Source organism: Octopus sinensis, linkage group LG4 (assembly GCF_006345805.1).
Source record: "Octopus sinensis linkage group LG4, ASM634580v1, whole genome shotgun sequence".
In the NCBI taxonomy this organism is placed as follows: domain Eukaryota; kingdom Metazoa; phylum Mollusca; class Cephalopoda; order Octopoda; family Octopodidae; genus Octopus; species Octopus sinensis.
Genome location: NC_043000.1, coordinates 12923168 through 12949113, shown reverse-complemented (window position 1 = coordinate 12949113; position 25946 = coordinate 12923168). Strand labels below are relative to the sequence as shown.

Genomic DNA, 25946 nt, shown 5'->3' with positions numbered 1-25946 from the left:
GATGAAAGGCAAAGTCGACCTCGGCGGAATTTGAACTCAGAACGTAGCGGCAGATGAAATACTGCTAAGCATTTCGCCCGGCTTGCTAACGCTTCTGCCAGCTCGCTGCCTTTAAATACACATCTGGGACACGTCTGTAGTACGTGTGAATGGAAAGAGACGAAGACCCCTAAGATCGAACGCCTTCGAAACTATTGGCCTTGGGACAAAATGTGAAGCGAGGAAAATCAAGACATTTACACGTTTAAGTGTTGATCAGAACATCGAAAATCTGTTGATTCAGATGATGAATGTGCAATGGGCGAGCACAATGTTGCAGAGAGAGAGAGGGGGGAAGGAAAGTAGACAGCAGGAATGTCTGGTGTCACGACTCAGACTGAGTGATCGGGTGTACACGGAGAGAACGGTTGAACGGATGTAATCGTCTTGCCCCCGCCTTCGAAACTATTGGCCTTGGGACAAAATGTGAAGCGTCTGTCTGTGATGTTACCATCTTAGTTTGAGCAATAAAATACATCACAACCGAGCCTTTTCTTCCAAGGTCAACCAGTAATCACTGGTGACAGGATACACACATAGCAACTCACTTGACCGATTGTCCAGTACTCTGTTGACACAGCTATCCACGGCTCTTGTCAGTAATAGCAGGTAATTAGGTACGTTGGTCATTTAATGGCAGAATTTTCAAAGAAACAGAGTGAGAGTTGAGAAAGATTGCAGCTACTATTATCTGCTCAGTAGAACAATCCGGACATTGGGTTACTGTCGTATTCATTGTTTTCAATAATAAAGGAAACAGGCAGATCATATACATGTTTTATCTATTATTTATTGGGTTGTCCGGAAAGTTCGTGTCGATTTTTAAAGGAAAGAAAAAGGTCAATAAATACTTGCCATTACATTTTTAATCAACCAAATATGAACCATTTGGTTACACAATGCGTCTCCATCTTTCCTTTTACTTGAAAATACCCTCTTCCCAGAATTGAGGTGGTTTCATGGCAAAGAATTTTATGTCATCCAAGGAATTGAAATTTTTACCATTAAGACTATTCTGCAGAGACCTGAATAAGTGGAAATCCGAAGGAGCAATATCTGGTGAATATGGAGGGTGGGGTAACACATCCCAGCCGAGTTGCAACAATTTTTGTCTGGTTCCCAAAGCATCAAGTCGGACGAAGTTGCTCATCTTACACGATGAATTTTCAAATATTTTCCGTCAACCAAATTGACTCACAAGGTATTGATTGGCCCGGAGTTATAGTAGACGATACTTTTCCAAGATGCTACGCTGTGGAACTGAACTCCAAAGCACGTGGTTGTGACGCGTGCTTCTTAACCACATAACAGTAATATGTAAATAATATAAAGAAATATTTTTTTAAATATTGTGACTATATCAAGGAATTTTTCGTGTGTGAGTATGTAGATAGATAGATAGATAGATAGATAGATAGATACCGTAAATTCTCGAGTATAGTCCGCTCTTGAGTATAATACGCAGGGGATTTTTAGGGGGCTGTACCTCTGAAAAACTTAAACCTTGTGTATAATACGCACCCCTTCTCTAACTTGAGTCAAGGAGGTCTATATAATGTCCTTGGTTTGTAAAAATGTATACGGTAACGTCCTTTATTATTATTATATATATATAACATAATGCAAACGTGTAGCTTTTTTGTGCATTTTGTTTGCAGAAAATAAAGAAATAACAGTAATAACGTTTAATAAATATTGCTTACTGCAAGTTATGGATGATTCTTTTATAACTTCATTGCTTTCAGGCTTAGCTTAAGGTATTTTCGCGCCCGACATCACAAAATGCGTCTGAATAGAAATTGCCGGACAGCAAATAGAGACTCGGACATTGCTTAGAAAATAATTTTTCCTTTTTAACCTCGTATATAGTACGCACTAGGGATTTTGACCTTTAAATTTTGGGGAAAAAATGCGGATTATACTCGAGGATTTACGATAGATAGATAGATAGACAGAAAGGCAGACAGACGGATGGACAGACAAACAGATAGACGGACGGATGGGTGGCTGGATTGACTGACAGACAGAAAAACAGATAGAAATAGTTCAGGTTTAATTGCCGTAAAATTTACAGTTAATCAACACATATTTTCAGTCCCATAGCCATGTTTGGTCTTCCGTTTGTGTAAGCGTAAACCAAGGTTTCGTAGAGTGCTGGATCATGTCTCTTGAGGTATTCCCGTGAACTTCTCTCATTAGGACACACTCTGTTGGTACCACACCTGATAAACAGAGAAGATAGAGTTTTTAACAGACCAAGGAAGATTTCAGTTGTCGTCATCGCCGTCATTCATTGTCGTCGACATCATCGTCGTTGCCGCCACCGCCGCAGGTAGACACGTAAATAGACGGACGGTTGGACAGATAGGCTGAGAAATGGATAGACAGACAGACAGATAGATAGATAGATAGATAGATAGATATCTTTATTGGCCACACAGGGCTAAACACAGAAGGGACAAAATACAAAGTAGAGCTTTTCTTTTTGGGAAGAAGAGAAGGGAAAAAAAAAGAAAAAACGGGAGCGAATTCCGATCAAAAGGGATCGTGAAAAAAAAAGTGGGGCCGATCAATTGGAATCGTGTAGATAGATAGATAGATAGATAGATAGATTTATAATAACAGAGATGGATAGCTATACTTGTATGTAAGTAGGCTAGGTGGGTAAGGCTTTAAACTTCATCCTGTATTTGGCCCTGGATGCGAAGGTTCCAGAGTTTTGAGGAATGTGGAACACCTCTTAGTCATTATTGGTTCCAGTTCTACTCTGACCCGGAATTGTATCACCAGCCAGGATCCCAGCTACGGGCTAATTAGCATGTCACATAACTGCTTCAGGAAGAAGGTCGCTCACAGATATCCCATGGGACACAGGGGCAGAGGATGTCCTTCAACTCTTTAGAAGCTCTTCTAAGAGAAATTAACTCCACACAAATCCGGCAATCTAATAACTAATTCGTGGGACTTGTTGCACCAGACCAATACAAGTTTGAAGGGCGAGCGAATGGGGATGGCTCTGCACAAAACATATTCACAATAACATTCACTGTATAGCTCGTTCAGTAAACCAAGACGTGGGTACCGGCACCATTACACTTTCTCCAGTGGTGATAAGGAAAACGACGACGTGGATGGTTACAGAATACTTCTGGAAGTATTCAACTTTCACTCTGCACTCAGGCGACCATATGGTGATGGTCGTTCTCCACAAATCTGGAGCAGATATAGATTTTGTAATGTGACGGAGTAGACCTCTTTAGGTGCAGTACTGCTCTCCTCAATTCAAGGACAGTTAACTGAAAAGTGACCCGAAACAAAACCAGCTAGGCCGCCATCCTTGGCAAGTCATCCAATAGCGTGGTTGAAGAAAAAGGAAGTACACTATTCAGCTGTGTCTCGCTGAAATCTCATTTGTTGAAGTAATGAAACAATCTTGCAGGAATGAAACAAACTATACGGCAAGCTAAATAATTAACTTGGTGATTTCATTTGAAACTGCCATGTAAATTTATGGACTAGTAGGGACAGACACATGTCCGTCTCTAAAGGGGTGCACTGGGCGACACTGAGCCTTCCTCACTATTCAATGGTGCACCCTCAGAGTCAGAAAATACAGTTTACGAAAATCTTCCCGCAATACGTTTCTTGAAGCCTCGCTTACTTTTCTCCTTATACCAGGACCAAAAATAATTATTATATAATAATAAACCAGACAAACCAAAGAGACTGGTCAAAACTTCTCCAAGGAAACAGAGGAAGAAGTGATACCGAATGAAAGAAGAAAAAACAAAAACGAAAAACGTCAACACACAATAGACTTGATGTAATGATTTGGGATGGAGAAGAGAAACTGTGTACAGATGTGGAAATGAGCTGTCCAGAGGGAGAAGCGGATAATTAGACAGACACAGAGAAAGACAAGCAAATTTAAACAGCGAGTGACGTAAAACAAGAGACAAGCAGACAGATTTTCAGAACCATTTGTTACTTACATATTCATACCGCCTGTTACGTCCGTCCTTTTGGAATCTAAGAAAAAAGCCTCTGTTGCCTCTGCAAAGTATTCATGGGCATTCGCCATAGCATAAGTACCGAGTTTCCACAGTTGTCTATTATAGGCATTTCTGTAAGCAGCCCCAATCTGTACGGAATAAAATATGTTGAATTAGAAATTAGGCTACTAAAAATAACAAAATGTCTTCTATATTTATGTATAAAGAGGACAGAGGTAACCGGAATGTTTCTGTCTAGAATACTGTATGTGGCAGTGAGCTTCCTGCAGATCTAGCTTTGGAATGTGTTGTGTGGACGCCCCCAGACGATGAAGTAGGCTACCCTAATACGTAGATATAGAGGGAGAAGTCTAGACGTCAGAGTTGAGTAGAGGTCATCCGAACGTGCGATATAACAGTGGCGACGAGGATTTCGTAGCACACACAGCCACTGTGTATTATTGTGATATAACAGAATGCAAGGACGCTTTCCGCCAATTTTAAGCTCAGGCACTTTCGTTATATACACGTAGCTATCATTTCCCATTTTGATCTTCTTTGTGACACCATCACATTCGACAGGGAGTTGCACAAATTGTTGGTGATGGAAAAGCGTTGTTGCAATCATTGTGTGTACCGTAAATACTGCCGTACCTTTTCTGTACTCAATTTCTTGTTTCCGGTGAATCGGGGGAGATCACTTCATGCACTCTCTTTCATAAGTGGACAACTGTGTAGTGATATATATATAATCAAAATAAGTAACAGGATGTCTAGTATTAGTGCAATACGACCGTTTCAAGCGGCTCCATTTAATTGAACAATGCAAGCATTACATCGATATAACTACAGTGCCATCTTCAGTTGCAAAAAATATGGATTTTCGACAGACAAGACATATTAAATATAATTTTTCTCAAATATTTTATCAGAGCTAGAGGATGAAAGAATTTCATGTTGTCACTATTGCAGCAAGAATAAGCTAAAAGAAGAGAAACTACAATTTTGGAGTGACATGGAATGGAACACAGTGAAGGTCATAGGATTCTGATTCAGTTCTAATTTTTTTTATCTACCTTCTTATTACCAACAAAAGATCTAAGGATAGTAGACTGCTTTATTGAGAATTTGAAGTGTACAGTATTATGGATTCATACTATACACTTCGGATGGTATACCCACTCTATTGACAGCTATACAAGTGCATCTTTTTCCTGACTTATGAACCGTTAGATGACTTACTTACGTGTGTATACAATATATATATATACATATAGTATAGTGTCACTGCGGCTTATGGAAACGCAGACAGGCCAGGAGAGGGAATATCGAACTAACCGAAACGTCCGTGATAGTGACAACGATTGAAGACGGTGACAATCATAAAGATTATGCGAATGCTATGTAACTGAAATTCTTTACCTTATTTTTCCACATTTGCGGCACATATCTATGAACAAGATGTCCGAATTCATGGTTCAAAATGCTTTCTGAATGACCGTATGGATCACCTGGAGAACACATGACATTTTCAGCAAGAACACAAGCCCTGGTGTTGGTCAGCCCAGCGATGGACTGCCATTTCCGACCGTCAAAGGTACACGTGACTGAACATTTACCCGAACATCTGTCTATAAAAACAAGGATAAAATAATGAACAATGGAAAATGAAAAAGCATTATCGAACGCATAGACAACAAAAGTGTCTTAATATAAGAAATTTACTATGGTTTAATTGTTAGTTTAAGTTTATTAAATGGAATAAGTTTGTCTGCCGTAAGAAGAATGGAATTGTAATGGTTCTTTGTTAGAGGAGAGGTATTGTTCTTGGTCAGATCTACCGGTCAAGGCAGAGTATGCATCTGCAAATGTATGCCGAGATTTGAACAGGATTTTTTTAAAGACAATATCAATTACCCAAGCGACAACACAGCTGACTTCATGATTTCGTTCACTAAGCTACATTACTTTATGGAGTGCATTTTAAAATTTACTGTACGTATTTTAATATGATTTTATGTGCTTTTAACGGTTTTCTAGTGATTTTACGATTCTAATATTTGAGGCGGACAGACGTAAAGTCGGGTAAAATGACTTAACTTGATTTCTATTTTTCCATAAATTATTTTTGAAAGCCGACGTATAATCGAGAACGACTTAAGCCAAGGTATGCCAGTGTATATATAATTCTATATTTAAGAGATGAGGAATTATGTACATTATTTACATTTGACGGGTATTTGTCCTCATCTTGTTTGTTGTTAACACAATGTTTCGACTGATATACCCTCCAGCCTTCATCAGATGTCTTGGAGAAATTTCTAACCTGGATTCTCATTCCTACGGTATTTTTCGATGCTATTATTATTATTGAGTGAGAGAGCAGCGCATGCCATCAAAGTGACCCTGGGATAAAATATACGAAGCCCAGTATACCCATCATGACTACCCGTCTGATAAGGGTATACCAGGCACATGCATCACAACCATATATGCGCAACATGGTGATCTCATATCAAGATAAACAGCGCATGACCTTGCAGGTGGGGCCCAGTTAGAATTTTCTTCCGGTCGAGTAGCCCATCCCACTCAAAAGGTCCCTGAATAAAGATTGTTTAAGGATATTGAACGAAACATCCATGTTTCCAAAGGTGAATTATCCAAACTTCTAATAATTCCTTTCACCACACGGCTATGATGCTCCTCCACTACTTCAGCTCGTGATCAGAGATGCACATATCATCAGCCACTAAGGGACATGCTCAACTGGTTTAGGTCAAACAACTGACAAGCAAATCTGTGGTATTGAGCAGAATATTTGCTGTAGCCCATCTTTTATACCAAGACAAAACAATGTACATGATAATACTTCCAAACAGTTATATTATTATTATTATTATTATTGTTGTTGTTGTTGTTGTTGTTGTTGTTGCTGTTGCTATTAATTATTATCTTCGGGTTAGTAGCCCGCGCTCTTAACCACTTCGTCATATGCCATATGCCCAGGGGCATATGGCATATGACGTAGTAGTTAAGAGCACGGGCTACTAATCCCAAGATTCCGAGTTCAACTCTAGGCAGTGACCTGATTAATAATAATAATAATAATAATAATAATAATAATAATAATAATAATAACAACAACAACAACACCGAAAAATACCTTAGGAATGAGATTCCAGGTTCGAAATTTCCCCAAGATACCTGATGAAGGCTGGAGGGTATATCAGCCGAAATGTTGCGTTAACAACTACTTCTTCTACTTGAAGAAGAATCTCCCAGATAATGTGTAATCTTTCGAGTGAACTTTCGTTATTTTTCCCTCTATACCGACGTGTAATATTTTCGAGTATACATTATCTGGGAGACTCTTCTTAAAGTAGAAGAAATAGCTAAATTCTTGGGCTGCTATTTCTAAAAGTTCGGTGTGTGGTAAAGCAATTTTTTGCTGAACCCTATTATATAAAATAATGTTTAAATTTACCGTTAAATGGTCCTTTTACATACTGAACACTGCTTGGTAAAATTATTAATTACTAATTAATTAATTAATTTTACCCATATTATTATTATTGACAATATATATATATATATATATATATATATATATATATACATATACATACATACATACATACATACATACATACATACATTCATACATGCATACATACATACATACATACATACATATATATATATATATATATATAATATATATATATATATACATATATACATATATATATATCAATTATACAGGTTTCCGTACTACTTCCATCTACCAAATTCATACACAAAGCATTGGTCGGCCCGGAACAATACTACAAGACACTTGTCCAATGTACTGTGGAGTGGGACTGAGCCCGAAACCAAATGGTTGTGAAGCGAACTTGTGAAATACGTAGCCATATCTGAATGATTATTTTGAATTGTGGACTAAAAATAAACTGGTATTGGCTGCTTTGTAAAAAGAACAACAGGGATAAACAAGAAAGCGTTTTAAAACGCCGACTGGTTAACTGTCACAAACCATTGCATTCATTATTTGGCATAACAAAAGTGGATTAATAAATCAATATTAAGTTTACGCAAAGAAGCAGGGTTTTTTTTTTTTTAAATTGCTGAGCTCAGAGGTGAATAAATATTGGTTTCAAATTTTGGCACAAGACCAGCAAGTTCGATTTCATCGATCAGTGGTACTTATTTTATCGACCCCGAAAAGATGAGAAGCAAAGTCGACCTCGGTGGTATTTAAACACATAATGTAAAGACGGGCGAAATGTCGCTAAGCATTTTGTCTGGCGTGCTAACAATTCTTCCAGGTCACCACTTTACAGAGGTGAGTAAAAATTGATCAGTTTATGGAAAATATTTTCACCCTTTGTAATTAGAGCGTGGAAGGCTCATTTTAGCCAGTCAAAGCACACAGAAACTATTTATTTAATTGTTTATCATTTGGTGTCCGTAACGAGGTCACAGGTAATACGACGTGCATTTTGACGCCAAAAACAATAAAATGAAGTTAACAGATCCTGTGTGTTCTCAGATAAATTCACTTGCCAGACAAGTAGAACTCTATGAAATTTTCAGCTTTTACTCTTTTACTCTTTTACTTGTTTCAGTCATTTGACTGCGGCCATGCTGGAGCACCTCCTTTAGTCGAGCAAATCGACCCCCAGGACTTATTCTTTGTAAGCCTAGTACTTATTCTATCGGTCTCTTTTGCCGAACCGCTAAGTTACGGGGACGTAAGCACACCAGCATCGGTTGTCAAGCGATGTTGGGGGGACAAACACAGACACACAAACACACACGCATATATATACATATATACGACGGGCTTCTTTCAGTTTCCGTCTACCAAATCCACTCACAAGGCTTTGGTCGGCCCGAGGCTATAGTAGAAGACACTTGCCCAAGGTGCCACGCAGTGGGACTGAACCCGGAACCATGTGGTTGGTAAGCAACTACTTACCACACAGCCACTCCTGCAAACATAAATTACTTGGTTGCAGTGACCAGGTTGCAGACAGTGCGACGAAAATCTTGACACCAAATAAATAAATGCTTAAATGAAATCAGCAAATTCTGTTTGTTCTCAGATCAAATTACTTGCTAAACAAGAGTCACTCTGAAATGTTCACCCTTTATAAAACTTAAACATAATGGTAAATATACAAACTGTAGCATTCTGGATAATCTGCAAGATTAGAATTTTCGGGGAAAATAGTTGGTCCTTCAGCAGGACTAAAGAGGCCGACACCGAGTGATCTGGTTAAACCCATGAAGACTTCATTTGGTGAATACTTGATCATATGAGCAACAATATGAGCCGCCTGTAAAGATAGAATCATAGTTTGGTAAGGTTTTGAGAAATTGTATTATTCAATGTAGCAAGGCAGGTCGAGACATTTGAAGACATCATAATAACAAGCAAAGTGTATGCTTTACTTCAACAGAGCTAGCAAGGATAGGACGTTTCTATGTGGTTGTTTGACCATCTAGAAATAGCAACCAAGTTCCTTCAAATCGAATCATAAATTTTTTTCATCATCATCATCATCATCATCATCAGAAGAAGAAGAAGAAGAAGAAGAAGAAGAAGAAGAAGAAGAAGACGACTCAGTTTTGCCAATGTAATTTCAAAACGTTCTATATACAAAAAAAAAGAGGATGGTCATGGCTGGAATACCTTTGATCATAGGTCTTTTCAATCAGAGCTAACCTGAGAGTAAACAATTACTAAAACCTTTCTCTTAATATGCATGATATTGAACCTAAGCTCTTTGCTATGATCTGTACTAAATACCTTTAGATGTACAAAGAGTTACAATGAACTCTCTATCTCGTGGCCTATAGTAGCGAGCCTCCTGCTATGAATAACATTACGATTCCATTGTTGCTGTAACCCATGCCTAAGAGCTTCTCGCTTTGACTTCTAGTCTCAACTCGTAGTCATGACTTTTAAACCGTGGCACTTGCGACTAACTAGCATTCGATGTTTCGTCCTAAATAAGCTTTGCAATTGATTTTCCTATCTTATAAACTTCAGTACCAGACCAAATGACCAGTAAGCTTGGGATCAGAAGTGGCACAGATTTCTGGATTTTCCAGGTTTCTGGATTTTCCGGTTTCTGGAGACAGTTAAAATGTAAAATAAACTATGAGCAAAGAGCTAAATTGTTATTATAGTTGCAAATTAATACACCCCTAAAGCCGGGTCTATTTGATATCGATTAATCCACTTAAAATATATCATACTATTGGGTTGTCCGGAAAGTTCGTGCCGATTTATAGTAGCTTACCTTTCGACTTATTTTAGAACATGGTTGAGTCCATAAAATAGGATTTGACTACACCTCCATTTAGAGCACAGTTTATGCTTTCTTTTCGTGGAAGAAGGTTTATGTTCCTATAACCTGTGTTAATTCTGTAACCCTTTAAAATGGAAGATAAGAAAGTTCATTTTCGGCACTTGATGCTTTGGGAACCAGACAGAAATTGCAGCAGCTCGGCTGGGATGTGTTACTCCACCCTCCATATTCACCAGATATTGCTACTTCGGATTTCCACTTATTCAGGTCTCTGCAGAATAGTCTAAATGGTAAAAATTTCAATTCCTTGGATGACGTAAAAAGATACCTTGATGAATTCTTTGCCATGAAACCACCTCAATTCTGGGAAGATGGTATTTTCAAGTTAAAGGAAAGATGGAGATGCATTGTGCAACAAAATGGTTCATATTTGGTTGATTAAAAATGTAATGGCAAGTATTTATTGACCTTTTTCTTTACTTTAAAAATCGGCACTAAATTTCCGGACAACCCAATATATATTGGTGCTACTTTAGCGTGCGGCCTACTGCCATATCCTGTCTACTCTGTGAAATTACGTTTTAGCGTGCGATCTGCCTTTTCTTACCTTCTTAACCTGAGATAATTTAAAATTAAATTTAACCATTACAATGCTGTTAAAGGATTTCTATAGACGTATAATTTTTACAGAGGAAACAGCAGTTGCATTTTTACAAGAAAACAATCTTCTGGATACATCACAAGAAGCAAATCCTTGTCATCAATGTGGTAGCGTCATGCAAGAAAAAACGAAAACGTGACAGGAGCACAGGCTATTGAGAGATCATAGTTGGATTCCAAAACACCTATTTTAAAGAAAATGAGAGGCGTTAATAGTGAGCTTTTTCAGTCACACTTTGATTGCTTTTGCTGGAAAGTTTTGAGAAGAGATGCAGCAGATTTGTTTGCGGCATTCCAAAATGATGTACAAAGTGTGTATCGTTAATTAAGATTTAAGTGTAAGCTATTAATAAATCGAACAGTTGTATACGGCCAACTTAACGTGACAGTCCCATAAAGGGAATCAAACCACCGCTATTTAGCCCTAGGAAGCATCAACGCTTCCTGTCGGCCTTGACACATTTCCTGTGTCCTTATGGTTACAAATGGGAGACAAGCACCCCCATCCAGCTAAGCCTGCATCCAGAGACATGTTTCTGAGTCTTGCTCGTCATCAGTCTGGAGTAGCATGGCCTGCTAGCTGGAGATACCTGTCTAGACTTCGTAAACATATATATATATATATATATATATATATATATATATATATATATATATAATATGTTTACAAAGTGTAGACAGGTATTTTCAGCTAGCAGGCCATGCTACTCCAGACTGATATATATATATATATATATATATATATATATATATATATATATATATCGGAAGGTTTGGAGATGATGTACAGGTATTATATATTAGAAAAATTGAGGTAATCAGATCAGATGGTTCGTATTTGTAGATATTTATTTATATATTACATTTTTTACATATATATCATATCATTCGGATTTCGGATTAGCGCTTGTAGTGAAAAGCCCACTAGAATGGGAGCAAGCGCTAATCCGAAATCCGAATGATATGATATGATATATATGTAAAAAATGTAATATATAAATAAATATCTACAAATATGAACCATCTGATCTGATTACCTCAATTTTTCTAATATATATATATATATATATTGCGGTGGTGTGATTCCCTTTATGGGACTGTCACGTTAAGTTGACAGTATACAACTGCTCTATCGTTCCACCACTGCTTATATCTCTCTGAGATATTTAGAAATTTAATATTTCTATTATTAATAAATCATTATTCAACAATATTCAATTTGTTTTTATCATCCTGTAGTATTATGTTCTTATAGCGGAGGTAGATCGCACGCTAAGGTGTAAAAGGGTAAAAAAAGGTAGACCGCACGCTTAAAGTAATTTCACAACGTAAACAGGATACTGAAGTAGACCGCACGCTAAAGTAGCACCATATTGTTTATGGGATGAAAAGTAAATGAAGAAAAGTTAAGAACATGACTTTATCTCACAGATACAAGTACAAATTTATATGCTTTTAAAGCAGAGTAGGTAAATCTTTATCAGTCCACATAAAAATAAAAAAAAGAAGAAAGTTATTTCTAACATTCTGTAAGCAAATTAACCAACTTCAAAAACATGGTCTGTTTACTTAATACAATGTACATCATTTGCACTTATCGCTCAACTAGCAGTATCGCCCGGCGTTGCTCGGGTTTGTAAGGGAAATAACTATAAAGCATTTTTAGAGAGTTATAGCCAAAAAATAGCAAAAAAATGGAAAAAAATGATGGTAAATTTTTTTTTTAGTGAAAAAAGGTGGAGTTGCGTCCCCTAGACAGTTTGCGGTTTGTGTTTCTGATTCTCGACCCCATGTCGAATTTATCGATTTTTTTCAGAACTGGGGGAACTTTTCAAAATTTTCGCTGCGTTAGTTTTGAATTATGACATTGGGCTATGTGTGTGTCAAGTTTCATCAGAATCGGTTGAAAGCCGTGGTCAGGGTGAGGGTACAAGCAAACAGACACACAGAAACATGCACAGACAAACTGCCGTTTATATAGAGAGAGATATTCTCGGATGTCTGGAAATTTCAGATTTCTAGAAGCTGAATAAGAGCTCCGTCACGAACTCTTCTTTATAACTGACATTAGGGGTTCTAAATCTACGTTATGACTTAAAGCAAGAATGTCAATAGCGGGGGGGGGGGCTATTTTAAAGGAGTTTTTTGTGGAGTCTGGGAGCAGTAAACGGAAGGGTCGCCCCAAGCGGCACACACTAGAGCTATGTGGGAGGAGTGGTGGGGACCTCGAAGTTTCCCACCAATGGGGGGGGGGGGTTGTCTCGTGGGTCTTTTTTTCTTTTCCAGGTTATTTTGCATGCTTTCAAAGAATGTGACATCAAAATTACGCGTAAACGGCTCCTTTTTTCAGAAAAGTAAAGATTTGGCTGCTATTTCTAGCATGCCCTGCTGCCACATAGCGACTATTTGCGTTCACACCGAAATATTTACCAACTTTTTACCTTCCATTAATTTTTTTCCACTTTATGGCAGTCAAAATATGTATGCGTATACATATGTGTGTGTTCGTGCGCGTGTGCGAGCGTGTTTGTGTTTGCCAACAACTACCGCTTGACAACCGGTGTTGGTTTATTTACGTCACTGTAATTTAGCGGTTCGCCAAGAGGAAGCTTCACAGAAAAAAATTAATTACTGTGGTCGATTTGCTGGAGTACATAAAAAAAGAAGAAAAAGCCTTCCATGCATGGCCGCAGTATAACGACTGAAACAAATACAAAATGAATTGATTAATAAAAAGAAATTAACGGGAAACATGCGTGCAACAGAGTCGTTACAAGGCAAAACATCTTTCTCGCGTCCGGTGTCACCGAGAAGCGTTACCATGGCAGCGTTAAAGGCGTCGTCTGCAGATCATATAACAAATACCTACCTTTCGCATGGCTTCTGCTTTGACAGTGGACGTTGCAGTAATGGTGATGCTGGGCTGTGAAGGTCTGTAAGTGTGCGAATTCCCATCGTGAGTCACGTAAATGTGGCGGAAGGACATGCGCTGTCCGATGTAAGATACACTGCACAGAGATTGAAATTGAAATATAGAGGAACGTAATGCAACCATGTGCGTATTTGTTGCGTGTGCATGTGCGTGCACGTGTGCACACACACAAATACATACATACACAAACACACACATACATACATAGACACGCGCACACACACATATATATATAGTACTTATATATGGCACACACGTATACATGCATATACACAAACGCATGCATGTGTGGTGTGTGTGTGTGTGTGATTCTGTGTATGTGTTTGTGTGTGTGTGATTCTGTGTATGTGTTTGTGTGGGTGTATATATATATATATATATATATATATATATAAGTAGGTGAATGAATTATCCTAGCATGGAAAATTCGTTTAACCGATACCTGGGTAGCAAATTCACGTCAGAAAACACGGTTGAAGCGACCTGTATAGGGTAGAAACTCCGGGTTCTTGTGTGGAAATTTGTGTGTTTTTTATATATGAATAAATGAAAGAATGGAGTCGAACGAAGATGTTAACAAAATTCCTTTACTCTCGACACATGTTTCGAAGACAGCATACTTTTATTCAGAAGGAATAAGGGTGCATTATGCAATCTTCTCCCCAGGAAAGATAAGGAGCCTCTCTCAGCCACAAGACGAACAAAAAATGTTGGTGATTTCCTACATAGTGACCACAGTGATAATGAGTGTTTTTTCAAAAAATCCGTTATAAGCATTGACGTCAAAAATGGGTAGAAGGAGGAAGTAGTAAAAATAGGTAGGGGACAATATGTATGCTGTATGTATGGGAAAACCCAACACAAGTGTTTTTTTTTAATATCTGCATGGCAATTACACTACTGAATGCAATAAATGGGTGAGGGTAAAAAGTTCAACCAAATCCACTCACAAGGCTTTGGTCGGCCCGAAGCTATAGTAGAAGACACTTGCCCAAGGTGCCACGCAGTGGGGCTGAACCCGGAACCATGTGGTTGAGAAGCAAGCTACTTACCACTCAGCCACTCCTACGCCTATGAATGTTTATATGTTAAATGCATCTCTTGGATTAATTGGGATATATCAGCAAGGACGCAACCCGAAGTCAATATCAGATACCAAGGTCACTTTACTGAAGTTGAGAAAACATCCAGCTTGCACCTTAACAAAACCAGTTCCTGGACCAGCTTTCATACTCCAAAGTCAACTAATGGATTTCTTTACAACCTCATTTGAAATTATACGACTAGATTGACATATAACTAATCCTGTAACGAAATTGATGAATGAACTGCGAGGTAAAACCTTTGTACGCTTCAGTTCTATAAATATTGAAAAGATCTATAAATATAATTAACTCTCTTTTTATACTGTATGGAAACTGTATTTGTATGTTTTGTGTGCTGTATGTATTTGTAAGTAGCAGTTGTAATAGTTCAAAGCACCTCACCTGGGTTGTACATAGGTAATATTGATTAGTGGCGGCGGAGCGATTGCTTGAACACCTGTAACAAAAAAAAAGTCACGTAGAAATATTTAGGTAACAACTATCACACGTACATAAAACTTTTATTTATATAACACACACACACACACGCACATAACTAACACATATACATACAATGCACTATATTCGCGCGCGCGCGTGTGTGTTATAAATAAAGTTAGATAATGCCAGTTTATGGGATTACTCTGGGGTTCACGTCCATAAAGCACTTAGCTTTACGACCTATCGTCAGATTCCAAACCTGTTAGCTTATGGCATCTCTAGCGAGCGGCCTCTCTAGAAAATGGAGGAAGAAAGGACTCCACTACTCAATGTCAATAACATTGGCTATCGATCGTAAGTGACCCTGTCATCTTGTGGGTTCCAATAGGCAAGCAGGAATTTCTTGAAATGCAAACACGGTCCTAAGACTTCCGTTCTGAGTTAAGGATGTTCTCCTGGTCTATGAAGTCCTTTAGTATCCTCGCCCGTTCCGCTATGCACAGTTTTCAAAGCTTGGTCCTGTTTATATAGGGGCCTGGATTTTTTTAGGATTCTTCGTGATATCGTGTGCAGAATCCCGTCCTCTTTCAGCTATCATACATGGCTGGCTAGTGACGTAACGTATCTTCTGTCGGTATCCTGAAGGAGGATCTGTGGTTGGAAAGGTGTTGCTTGAATGTGTTACCGGAGCAACCGAAATATCTCCTTGCTCGGAGTTTAAAACAACTGTTGCGTTGTAATAAATTTGGAAAGTTTACTAGTTGAAATTATGATGGTATAAATGAGTCAACAGTAGAGATTGGCAGTATAAATAGTAGAGACTTAAGGTTAGAAACTTGGAGGAAAATAAAGAATTATTCTGTCAGGTAAATGGTCAGCAGATCTATTAAAGTTTTGAGTACGGGGCTCTTTTTGGCTATGTATAACTCGCAGCATTTTGTAGAATGGTTTGTAATTCTCTCGAGTATCTTTCAGTTGAGGACGAATGCAGTATCACGTTCTTTCAAATTCCAAACGTAATTGGAGAGTGCTGTTGCATTACTCTTTTCTGGATTTCTGAAGGGAGAAGTATAGATTAAGTATCGTTGTTTAAATTTACATTAAAATACAATTCAAATATATTGATAATGTTCAAAGGCTGAGTTTGTAATCGCCTGATGATTATCTAGTGAGATTGTATGTGTATGCATGCACATATATGTGTGCAGCGATGAATAAGTATGTGTGTACACACACACACACACACACACACACACACACACATATATATATATATATATATAAATATACACACACGCATTCATACATTCATATGTGTGTGTGTGTATCCGTTTGTGTGTATATATATATGCGTGTATGTGTATGGGTGTGTGTCTGTGTGTATGTACGTATATTTCTATTATATAAAATCCGTTCTGTCTGTCTGTGTGTGTGTCTTCTAGGATCTCGGGCATCCTCCATCCGGTTGCACTCAAATTTGATATGTAGATACCGACGGTATCAGGGCGCGTACAAGTCTTGAAAAAATTACAAAATTCGATTCCAGGTGAGAATGCGATCGATAAAGCCGTGGGAACGTGCATTTGTAAAATCATTTTTCTTGGAATAAAAAAAAGTCTATCTTTATTTCTTCTTTTGCTGGTGTCTCAAATTTAGGTTAAATCAGTTTTTCTCAAAGGAGAGGCATATGGGACGGTCGGACAAGTTGTTTTGAGAAAATTTGGTTTAAATGTTTGACAACTCAGCACCGTCCATTGGACGGGGGCGTTTTGCTCGTAAACGTACATAAATGAATATATATGTTTGCATGTATTTATAAATGATATATGTATATATATAGGCGCAGGAGTGGCTGTGTGGTAAGTAGCTTGTTTACCAACCATATGGTTCCGGGTTCAGTCCCACTGCGTGGCACCTTGGGCAAGTGTCTTCTACTATAGCTTCGGGCCGACCAAAGCCTTGTGAGTGGATTTGGTAGACGGAAGCTGAAAGAAGCCCGTCGTATATATGTATATATATATGTGTGCTTGTATGTTTGTGCGTCTTTGTCCCATCCAACATCGCTTGAGAACCGATGCTGGTGTGTTTACGTCCCCGTCACTTAGCGGTTCGGCAAAAGAGACCGATAGAATAAGTACTGGGCTTACAATGAATAAGTCCCGGGGTCGAGTTGCTCGACTAAAGGCGGTGCTCCGGCATGGCCGCAGTCAAATGACTGAAACAAGTAAAAGAGTAAAAGAGTAAAAGAGTATATGACTTTAGGTGGTTATGTTTAGTTATATTGATATAAGAAAGTATGTTCATGTGTGAGAATGTAAAAAGTGTTCGTATGTATATATTTGCTGTTGAATAAATTCAAATGTATGCTTACTACTATGTGTATAGGCGTATATATGTGTACACAAAAGAGTGTATGAATGTATCTGAGTGTATATATGTATGTGTATTTGCGTGTGTGTGTGTGTATGCCCATGTGTCCGCGCGTATGTGTGTATGTGTGTGTATACTCGTGTAGTATAGATACATATATATCATTACATATGATCGTATGTAAATGTTATTTCCAGTTATGTCTACATAGTAATGAACGAAGATCCTGGGAAACCTGAAAAACAGTATGCATTGCTACGTATTACAGTCATACATAATTAGGTAATACATACACACTCACACACACATATACATACATGCGTGTGGGGGGGGGTGTAGGTGCTCATACATGTATGCGCACACACATACACATATATATGTGTGCATTTATGTATGTATATACTCGCACATGCACGCATGCGCATATATATATGATTAAAAACTAAAAACAGATACTGACACAGAAGAGGGTGTATGTATGTACACTTATACAAGGACTCATAACATAACTGATAGTTTCAATATGCATACGCACACACACACACACACACTGAATTTTCCCTACCAAACATATGTGCATTTACACACGGTGACATACCTGTTTATACTGTTGATGTATATGAAATTTGTAATTGCTAATTCAGCACAGAAGATAATGGCTCAGAATGAGAAGCAGAACTATTTACCAGAGATAACAATGAAATACTTTGCAAAGCAGATTAAGACTTAGTTGCACACACACACACACACACACACACCGCACGCACGCACGTACGCACACATACACACACACACACGCACACACACACACACACACACACAACACACGCACGCACGCACGCACGCACACACACACACACACGCACACACACACACAACACGCACGCACACACACACACACACACACACACGCACGCACGCGCGCACGCACACACACACACACACACACACACACACACACACACACCACATCACTCATGAAGTGGGTGTTTCAAATAATTTGATATCATTTCGCAATCTAATAACTTCGCCAGTTCTTGTTCAAATGACTTCGAATTTTAATAGCATATGTAGAAACAGGTCAATATTTTATGTTTAATGTTTGATATGTTTACCTTTTCAGGTAAAGAAATGGCATTCACTGGAGGAGAAAATGCGTTTTGTGTGTTGGAGTATGCTCGAATACAGCCGAACAAGACTGTGCATGAGAGAGTTCTCTAAAAAGTTACCAATGGCAATGCAGATTTGGACATGGCACAAAAAATTTAAAGAGGAAGGCTGTCTATGCAGGGCAAAAGGATCTGGACGACCACTAACATCGGAACAGACGGTCGAGCGGGTTTGCCAAAAACTCTTGCGAAGCCCCAAGAAGTCCATAAGAAGAACAAGTCTGGAAACCCAGATTCCTCCAACTAGTTTGGCGCGTCCTGAGGATATACGCTTGCTAATGAAACCCTACAAGCTGCAGCTCGTTCAGGCCAAAACGGCAGATGACAAGCGAAAGTGCAAGCATGGGGCTATGTGAAGGGCCTGTTTTATACCCCAACCTCCCATTCCTGCAAACCTAGAGGAGCTCGAGCAAAGAATCGCTACCGCAGTGGAGACTGTTACCTAAGACATGCTGCAGCGTGTTTGGGAGGAGCTGGACAACCGAATTCACGTGTGCCGTGTCTCAGGCGGTGCTCATATTGAACATTTGTGAAATCGTTCGTGGAATCCACATACCTTTGAATTTCTCATTCAAATTTGGAGGAATAAATCTTATGTTGCTCAACATTAAGCCTGTTTGGTTTCATTTGCTTTGACTTTGTAGTTTTTGTGATATTTACATCCCAAATGATATCAAATTTTTTGAAACCCCCTATATATATATATATATATATATATATCAAAAGGAACAAAGGTTCAGGAAGACCGGTTTCCCTGATTTTATGGATGAGATGCTGGTCTGTTTCAGGATTACTCATTTTTGTGATCTGAGTGAACTGGAACAACGTGAAATGAAGGCTCTAGTAAACCAGTCTGGCGGCCGCAGAAGTTGAAGTTCTAACTCGTAAATTAGTGCTGATTATAAGAAACCCCGGACTATCAGTCTCAGGAAAGTAGGTGCTATACCTACACACATATATATATATAGGTATATATGGTTATAGGTTAGTGTGTGTGTGCGTGTGTGTGTGTGTGTGTGTGTGTGTATTTGTGTACAGATATATCATGCATACGTTTTAAAGTACACATGTTTAGCCTTATGTGTCCTATAGTGTCTCGATTTGAGCTCTGAGTACGTTCATAAAATGTTTAGGTTTAAACTGAAGGGCGCTATTCGGGATCATTACGCTGCATAAAGATGCAATGTAAAGATACAAGCTGAACAGATTATTTGCAACAGTCATGCGAACACAAATGTATGTGAAAGACATCGTCAATCGACCACTAAATCCAGAGACTCACTGTTTCACCTACTAAGCATTTAATAAGTTTAGATAAGCCCAAATGTGATGTTAGAAACCACGTCTATTAAAATCCAATGTCATTATGAAATAATGAAATAAGTTAAATTATTCAGCTTTAACCACGGGTACTTTAACCACGGGTACTAGCAAACCAGTCTGGTGGCCGCAGAAGTTGAAGTTCTAACTCGTAAATTAGTGCGGATTATAAGAAGCCGGACTATCAGTCTCAGGAAAGTAGGTGCTATACCTTCACACACACACACAAGTATTGTATATATATATATACACTCTGAGATGAGTGTGCAGGTTGTGGTTCTTCCATGCACATTGGTTTTGTAGTGATCCGACAACGGCGCGCGCTCGCGCACCGCCCATTTGTATTTCGCGCGTGTTGGTGCCTTTTCCAATGCACAGAAAGGAAGGCCCCTCTCGCGCATGCGCGAACCACCGGTAGCACGACCATATTGCCTACGTAGCAGTTAGCGAGGCAAGGGGGTCGTAGAACGTTTGACCACCAGCGTCCAGCAGCAGCGGGGACTTGGGACCCAGCGATTGACGGCGACGGTCACGCATATTTTCTCTCCGTTCGAACTGATTCTAGCAGTCCTTTGGCCGAAGACTTTTAACCAAAATTGTTGCCGACCACATTTCAACTTTCCTGTTCGACGCCATTTTGACCCCTTTCTGTTTTTGGGCTGGACATTGTAAATATTACAATCTATTAACTTATAGCGGTGCGCGCCCGAACCTAGGACATCAGATAACACACTTATTGTTATTGTTTACCAAGAAAGAGAATAAAGTAGTTATATGTATATTTTACGTCTGCGTCCTGTTGTTTCTGACTAGTAGAATTCTGGATTATTAAAGCAACGGCTAGTGAGTGATTGCTTTGTGCACCCCAAAAGTGCACGAGGATATTTACACATCACTAAGCTCGTTACAGTTTCTTTTCGAAGAAAACAACTAATTCGTCTGCGTTTACGACAGAAAACCTTGTCATGAAGCTCATGGTACCGTGTTTATCATCTCCAGAACAATCCTGTTTACCTTGTTGCTGTGTTCCTAATCTCAGTAATTCTCAATATACTGGTTCGTGATTTCTTATTTCTTTATTGCCCACAAGGGGCTAAACACAGAGGGGACAAACAAGGACAGACAAAGGGATTAAGTCGATTACAACGACCCCACAGCGTAACTGGTACTTATTTAATCGACCCCCGAAAGGATGAAAGGCTAAGTCGACCTCGTCGGAATTTGAACTCAGAACGTAAAGACGGACAAAATACGATAAGCATTTCGCCCGGCGCGCTAACGTTTCTGCCAGCTCGCTGCCTTCTGGTCCGTGATTTCTGCAATCTTAGTAGAGCTATTAATGAATTCGGAAAGAAGAATTCTGTCTGGTGCCAATTTCTCTACGGTAAGATTATCAGATTCATTTTAGATGCGCGGTTATGACAACTTTTGTAACTGTGAAATACATAAAGTCTTACATTAAGATTTCATTTCATCCTCCAAATTCAAAGCATTGATATTTTGCATTCTTCCTTCATTGGCCTGATCAATAACGTCATTGATGACCGTTGATACTATTTCTTAATCAAATTCCAGGAAATCATTGCATGCTTCTGACCATAGCTTTTTCCAAACTTTATTCATGCAGTTATAATGTACTTCGTCCCGAAATGTTTTGATATTAACCATGCACTTTTATGGTAGTTTTTCAAAAAAAAAAATTCCTGATATATTGTTTATTCTTTATCCTCCGCTTCTTCAACAAGTTCTTTGAAAGTAAAATGAAGTTAGCAGGTCTTTATACTAAAAATTACACCCTCGGTTGCAGTCAGGATGTGATTTTTGGTGACAAGTAAACTACTTCGATTGTAATGCCGACATGATGACTGTCTAGATTCTGGGGTAACCTGTTATATATGCCAGACAAGTTTTTGATTCTTAAATCATAAATAGAGGATGCTCGCATTGTCCTCGCTCTTCTGAATAATAAACTAGCATCGGTTTCAGCTTAAATTTCTTGAAGTATTACTGCCAAGTAGCAGTTTTAAACAGCTTTTAACTCAGAAGTGTTTTTCCGTCTCGAGGGATGAACGCGCAGGTTGGCACGCTTTTCCAGAAAAAAACTTGTTTAATCTAGATCGAATATTACTTAGTGGGAGTAGCTGCTACACTCGATGATACTCTAAAGAATATGAGGAAATTTCTTGGTTGCCTGAGTGTCAACACATGCAACCGCATAAGACACGCCGATAGTTTGAATGTCATGTAATCGATTGAATCTACGAAACCAACCTCAGCTAGCTGTGGATGCTCTTCAATTATAATAATATAATATAATAATAATGAAATTATTGTATACAGTGCTCAGGTGCACCACAACTTGTCAAAAAGTGCGTATAAAGTATATGCAGTAATGTACGAATGTCTGGAAAGCGAACAGTGTATGAGTCAGATACATGCTTGCATGTGTATGGAGGGGAGAAAATCAGGTGTAGTGTTGGTGAATCTCAGGAAGTATGGAAGTTTTGAAGGATGCAGTGCTCCGACAACTAACAACTGATGCCGGCAGTTTGTTTGTTCCATGCTTCAGCAACTCTTAGCGTGAAAAAAAAAAAATCTTTTCTATATTTTTTTCTGTTAAGTATCTAAAGTTGCTCCTTATATATTTTCCTACTATAATAAATTGGTGTAAAGAAATTGTTGTACATCGTCATCGGCGCATACAACTAGCATATTTTTACCGTTTCCGCAAAATTTACTCTTTGAACAAGTCATCTTTTTTTCGCTGATAACCAGGTCGTCATAGAAAGAGTCATCTTAAGGTAAATGTTGTAAGTGCTGATGCACTGGAGCCAATGTGACCCATTGAATCCACGAGTCCCTTGGAGAGGGCATGTGAGAAAACAGTTTAACAATTTACCAGTCATAATGTCCGGCCCCATGAACATCTAAAGATGGCCCTCATTATGGCAGAAATTACTAATTTGTCCCTATTTTCTATGATGGTTTTCGTCGTAGATGTGCTCAAGTTTAAACACCCACATACGTCCGTTGCTCGTTATCTTCTGTTCACCTCAACAGTTGTCTATTCATATCTTGTGCTTTTTCACGGTTCCTTAAATGAAGATACATCACTTGGTATTGCAAATCGTTTTACACTTACGAATGGCAAAAAAAAAAAAAAAATACTGCGTGAAAATTTCGTGTGTAAACTGTGGCATAGCTAAAGCGCGTGTGCGAACCGGAGCAGCCCTTGAGTATGTCACATGCTTGGGGCTTATACAGAAGACTCAAAAGAGCCCAAAAGTGTCGTCCGGGGCAGAATGCCCTTCGCCCATCCTCTGCCAGCTACGCTAACGGTTGTAAAGTAGAATGTGAATTATATTTCCTTACATCTTAGCATAAAATTATAATAATGATGCAGTACTATCCCAACAAAAATACTATCTCCAAGAAAGACAAATGAACACTGTTGCGAACCAGATCAAAACAGGGGAGGGATAAGCGAAGCATTATTCTATATGGAACATGAGTTTCATCTCTATACATTTAGTATAGTTTACGGATATTAATCTGTATGTGAATATGTGTGAATCTTATGTTCCAGTCTGCATTTATACCAACATGATATTTTGGTGTGTGTGTGTGTGTGTGTGAGCACAGTCCTTTCTTCACATCAAAAAAAAGTAACAGAAAAGTGAACAATAGTTTTCTTTCCCCTATTTCTTACGAACTGGTCCCAGAAACCCTAAAAAGAGCCCAACCGAATGTATAATTGTTCATTCGAACTATTATATTTGTCAGGATTAAAAAGTTAAACTTCGAGACAACGAGGAATTCTCTACAGTCTCAAGGCCTGTTAGAAACAACAACCACATTTCCTTTGAGTGATGCCCTTAAAATGACTAAATTAGTTTGGTAATAGGTGCACAAAAAATAAATGAGTCGTTCACTACTGGAACGCCTTTGATCATAGGTCTGTTCGACAATGACAAACTTGGAACTGAACAACAACAAATGGATGAAGGAGCGTCAATACTCACTTGCCAGCAGTCCAACCGTAAAAAGGAATACTCTCTCCATGGCTAAAAGGGTTTTCTTAATGCAGAGTCGTCCTCAAGTTACAGTAATAAATATTCAGTGAGGTCACGTGAATAGCCAGCTGTTCTTGAGAAAGTTTAACAACTCTGACATCTGCCCATTGAATTTTTTATCATCTCTGATAACATGATACATAGCGATATTGTTTGAAAACGACACGGTAAATATTTCATATTTGTTCATTAAATTGCTGGAAGGTGCGAAAGTTGTCGTCACGGATCTTGTTGTTGTGCTGCTGTTTCACCCCCAGAACAGTATTGATCGAACAGAGACCTATGATCGTTTCAGCTGGAATCATCTCACCCTTTTTTAAGATTTTTACTTTTTATTTTTAACTATTTGCAGGTTACCCAGGACCTCATTATCCAACAGCATAGTGGATGGAAGCACTCCGTCGGTTACGACGACGAGGGTTCGGTTGATCCGAATCAACGGAACAGCCTGCTCGTGAAATTAACGTGTAAGTGGCTGAGCACTCCACAGACACGTGCACCCTTAACGTAGTTCTCGGGGATATTCAGCGTGACACAGAGAGTGACAAGGCCGGCCCCTTGAAATACAGGTACAACAGAAACAGGAAGTAAGAGTGAGAGAAAGTTGTGGTGAAAGAGTACAGCAGGGATCACCACCATCCCCTGCCGGAGCCTCGTGGAGCTTTTTAGGTGTTTTCGCTCAATAAACATTCACAACGCCCGGTCTGGGAATTGAAACCGCGATCCTATGACCGCGAGTCCACTGCCCTAACCACTGGGCCATTGCATAGTATGGTAGTGTAGTAAGACAACAGAGTAACGCCGTTAGAAGGAGAGTTTCGGAAGGTAAAATAGGAAGATGGAATACTGTAACAGAATAAATTAAGAGAAGTTAAAAAAAGTTTAAAGCAATTAAGAACAAGACAAAAGATGGAAAGTTTTTAGAATTTTTTTTACCATTATCCAACGTCTCCTGTTTTTCTGAAATTAAGGTGAGATTGCCCTCAGCCTGTTGAGCCTTTGTGGCCAATAAAAGTTATTATTATTATTATTATTATTATTATTATTATTATTATTATTATTATTATTATTATTATTATTAAGGCGGCGTGCTGACAGAATCGTTAGCACGCCGAGCGAAATGCTTAGCGATATTTCGCCTGTCGCTACGTTCTGAGTTCAAATTCCGCCGAGGTCGACTTTGCCTTTCATCCTTTCGGGGAGACAAATTAAGTACCAGTCAAGTACTGGGATCGATGTGATCGATTGTCCCCTTCCTCACAAAAATCCAGGCCTTGTGCCTATAGTAGAAAGGATTATTATTGTTGTTGTTGTTAATAATAATATTATAAGTATCATCATCATCATCATCATCATTATCATCATTATCATTACCATCATTATCATCGCCATCAATGGCTTGCGGACTGATCCCCCAAAACTCAAATTTGACAGTAGCAGCACAGATGAAGACCGAAAAAATTAGGACAAACATACGGGTCAACTAATAAGTCAAATACAACAATAACTACAGGAACTAGAACAACAACAACAACAACAATAATAACT

The 25946-nt window shown here is 38.7% G+C and overlaps 1 protein-coding gene across 1 annotated transcript; it reads right to left on the bottom strand.

The window, feature by feature from the left end:
• Positions 1–2071: 2071 nt before the first annotated feature.
• LOC115211140 lies at positions 2072–24467 on the bottom strand. The gene is made up of 7 exons (XM_029780092.2): positions 24348–24467; positions 15428–15482; positions 13878–14016; positions 9217–9370; positions 5454–5662; positions 4032–4180; positions 2072–2261 (listed from the first exon to the last, which is right to left on the bottom strand). Exons 1-7 carry the CDS (start codon positions 24385–24387, stop codon positions 2114–2116), a joined length of 894 nt encoding a protein of 297 aa, XP_029635952.1. The 5' UTR covers positions 24388–24467; the 3' UTR covers positions 2072–2113.
• Positions 24468–25946: the final 1479 nt, after the last annotated feature.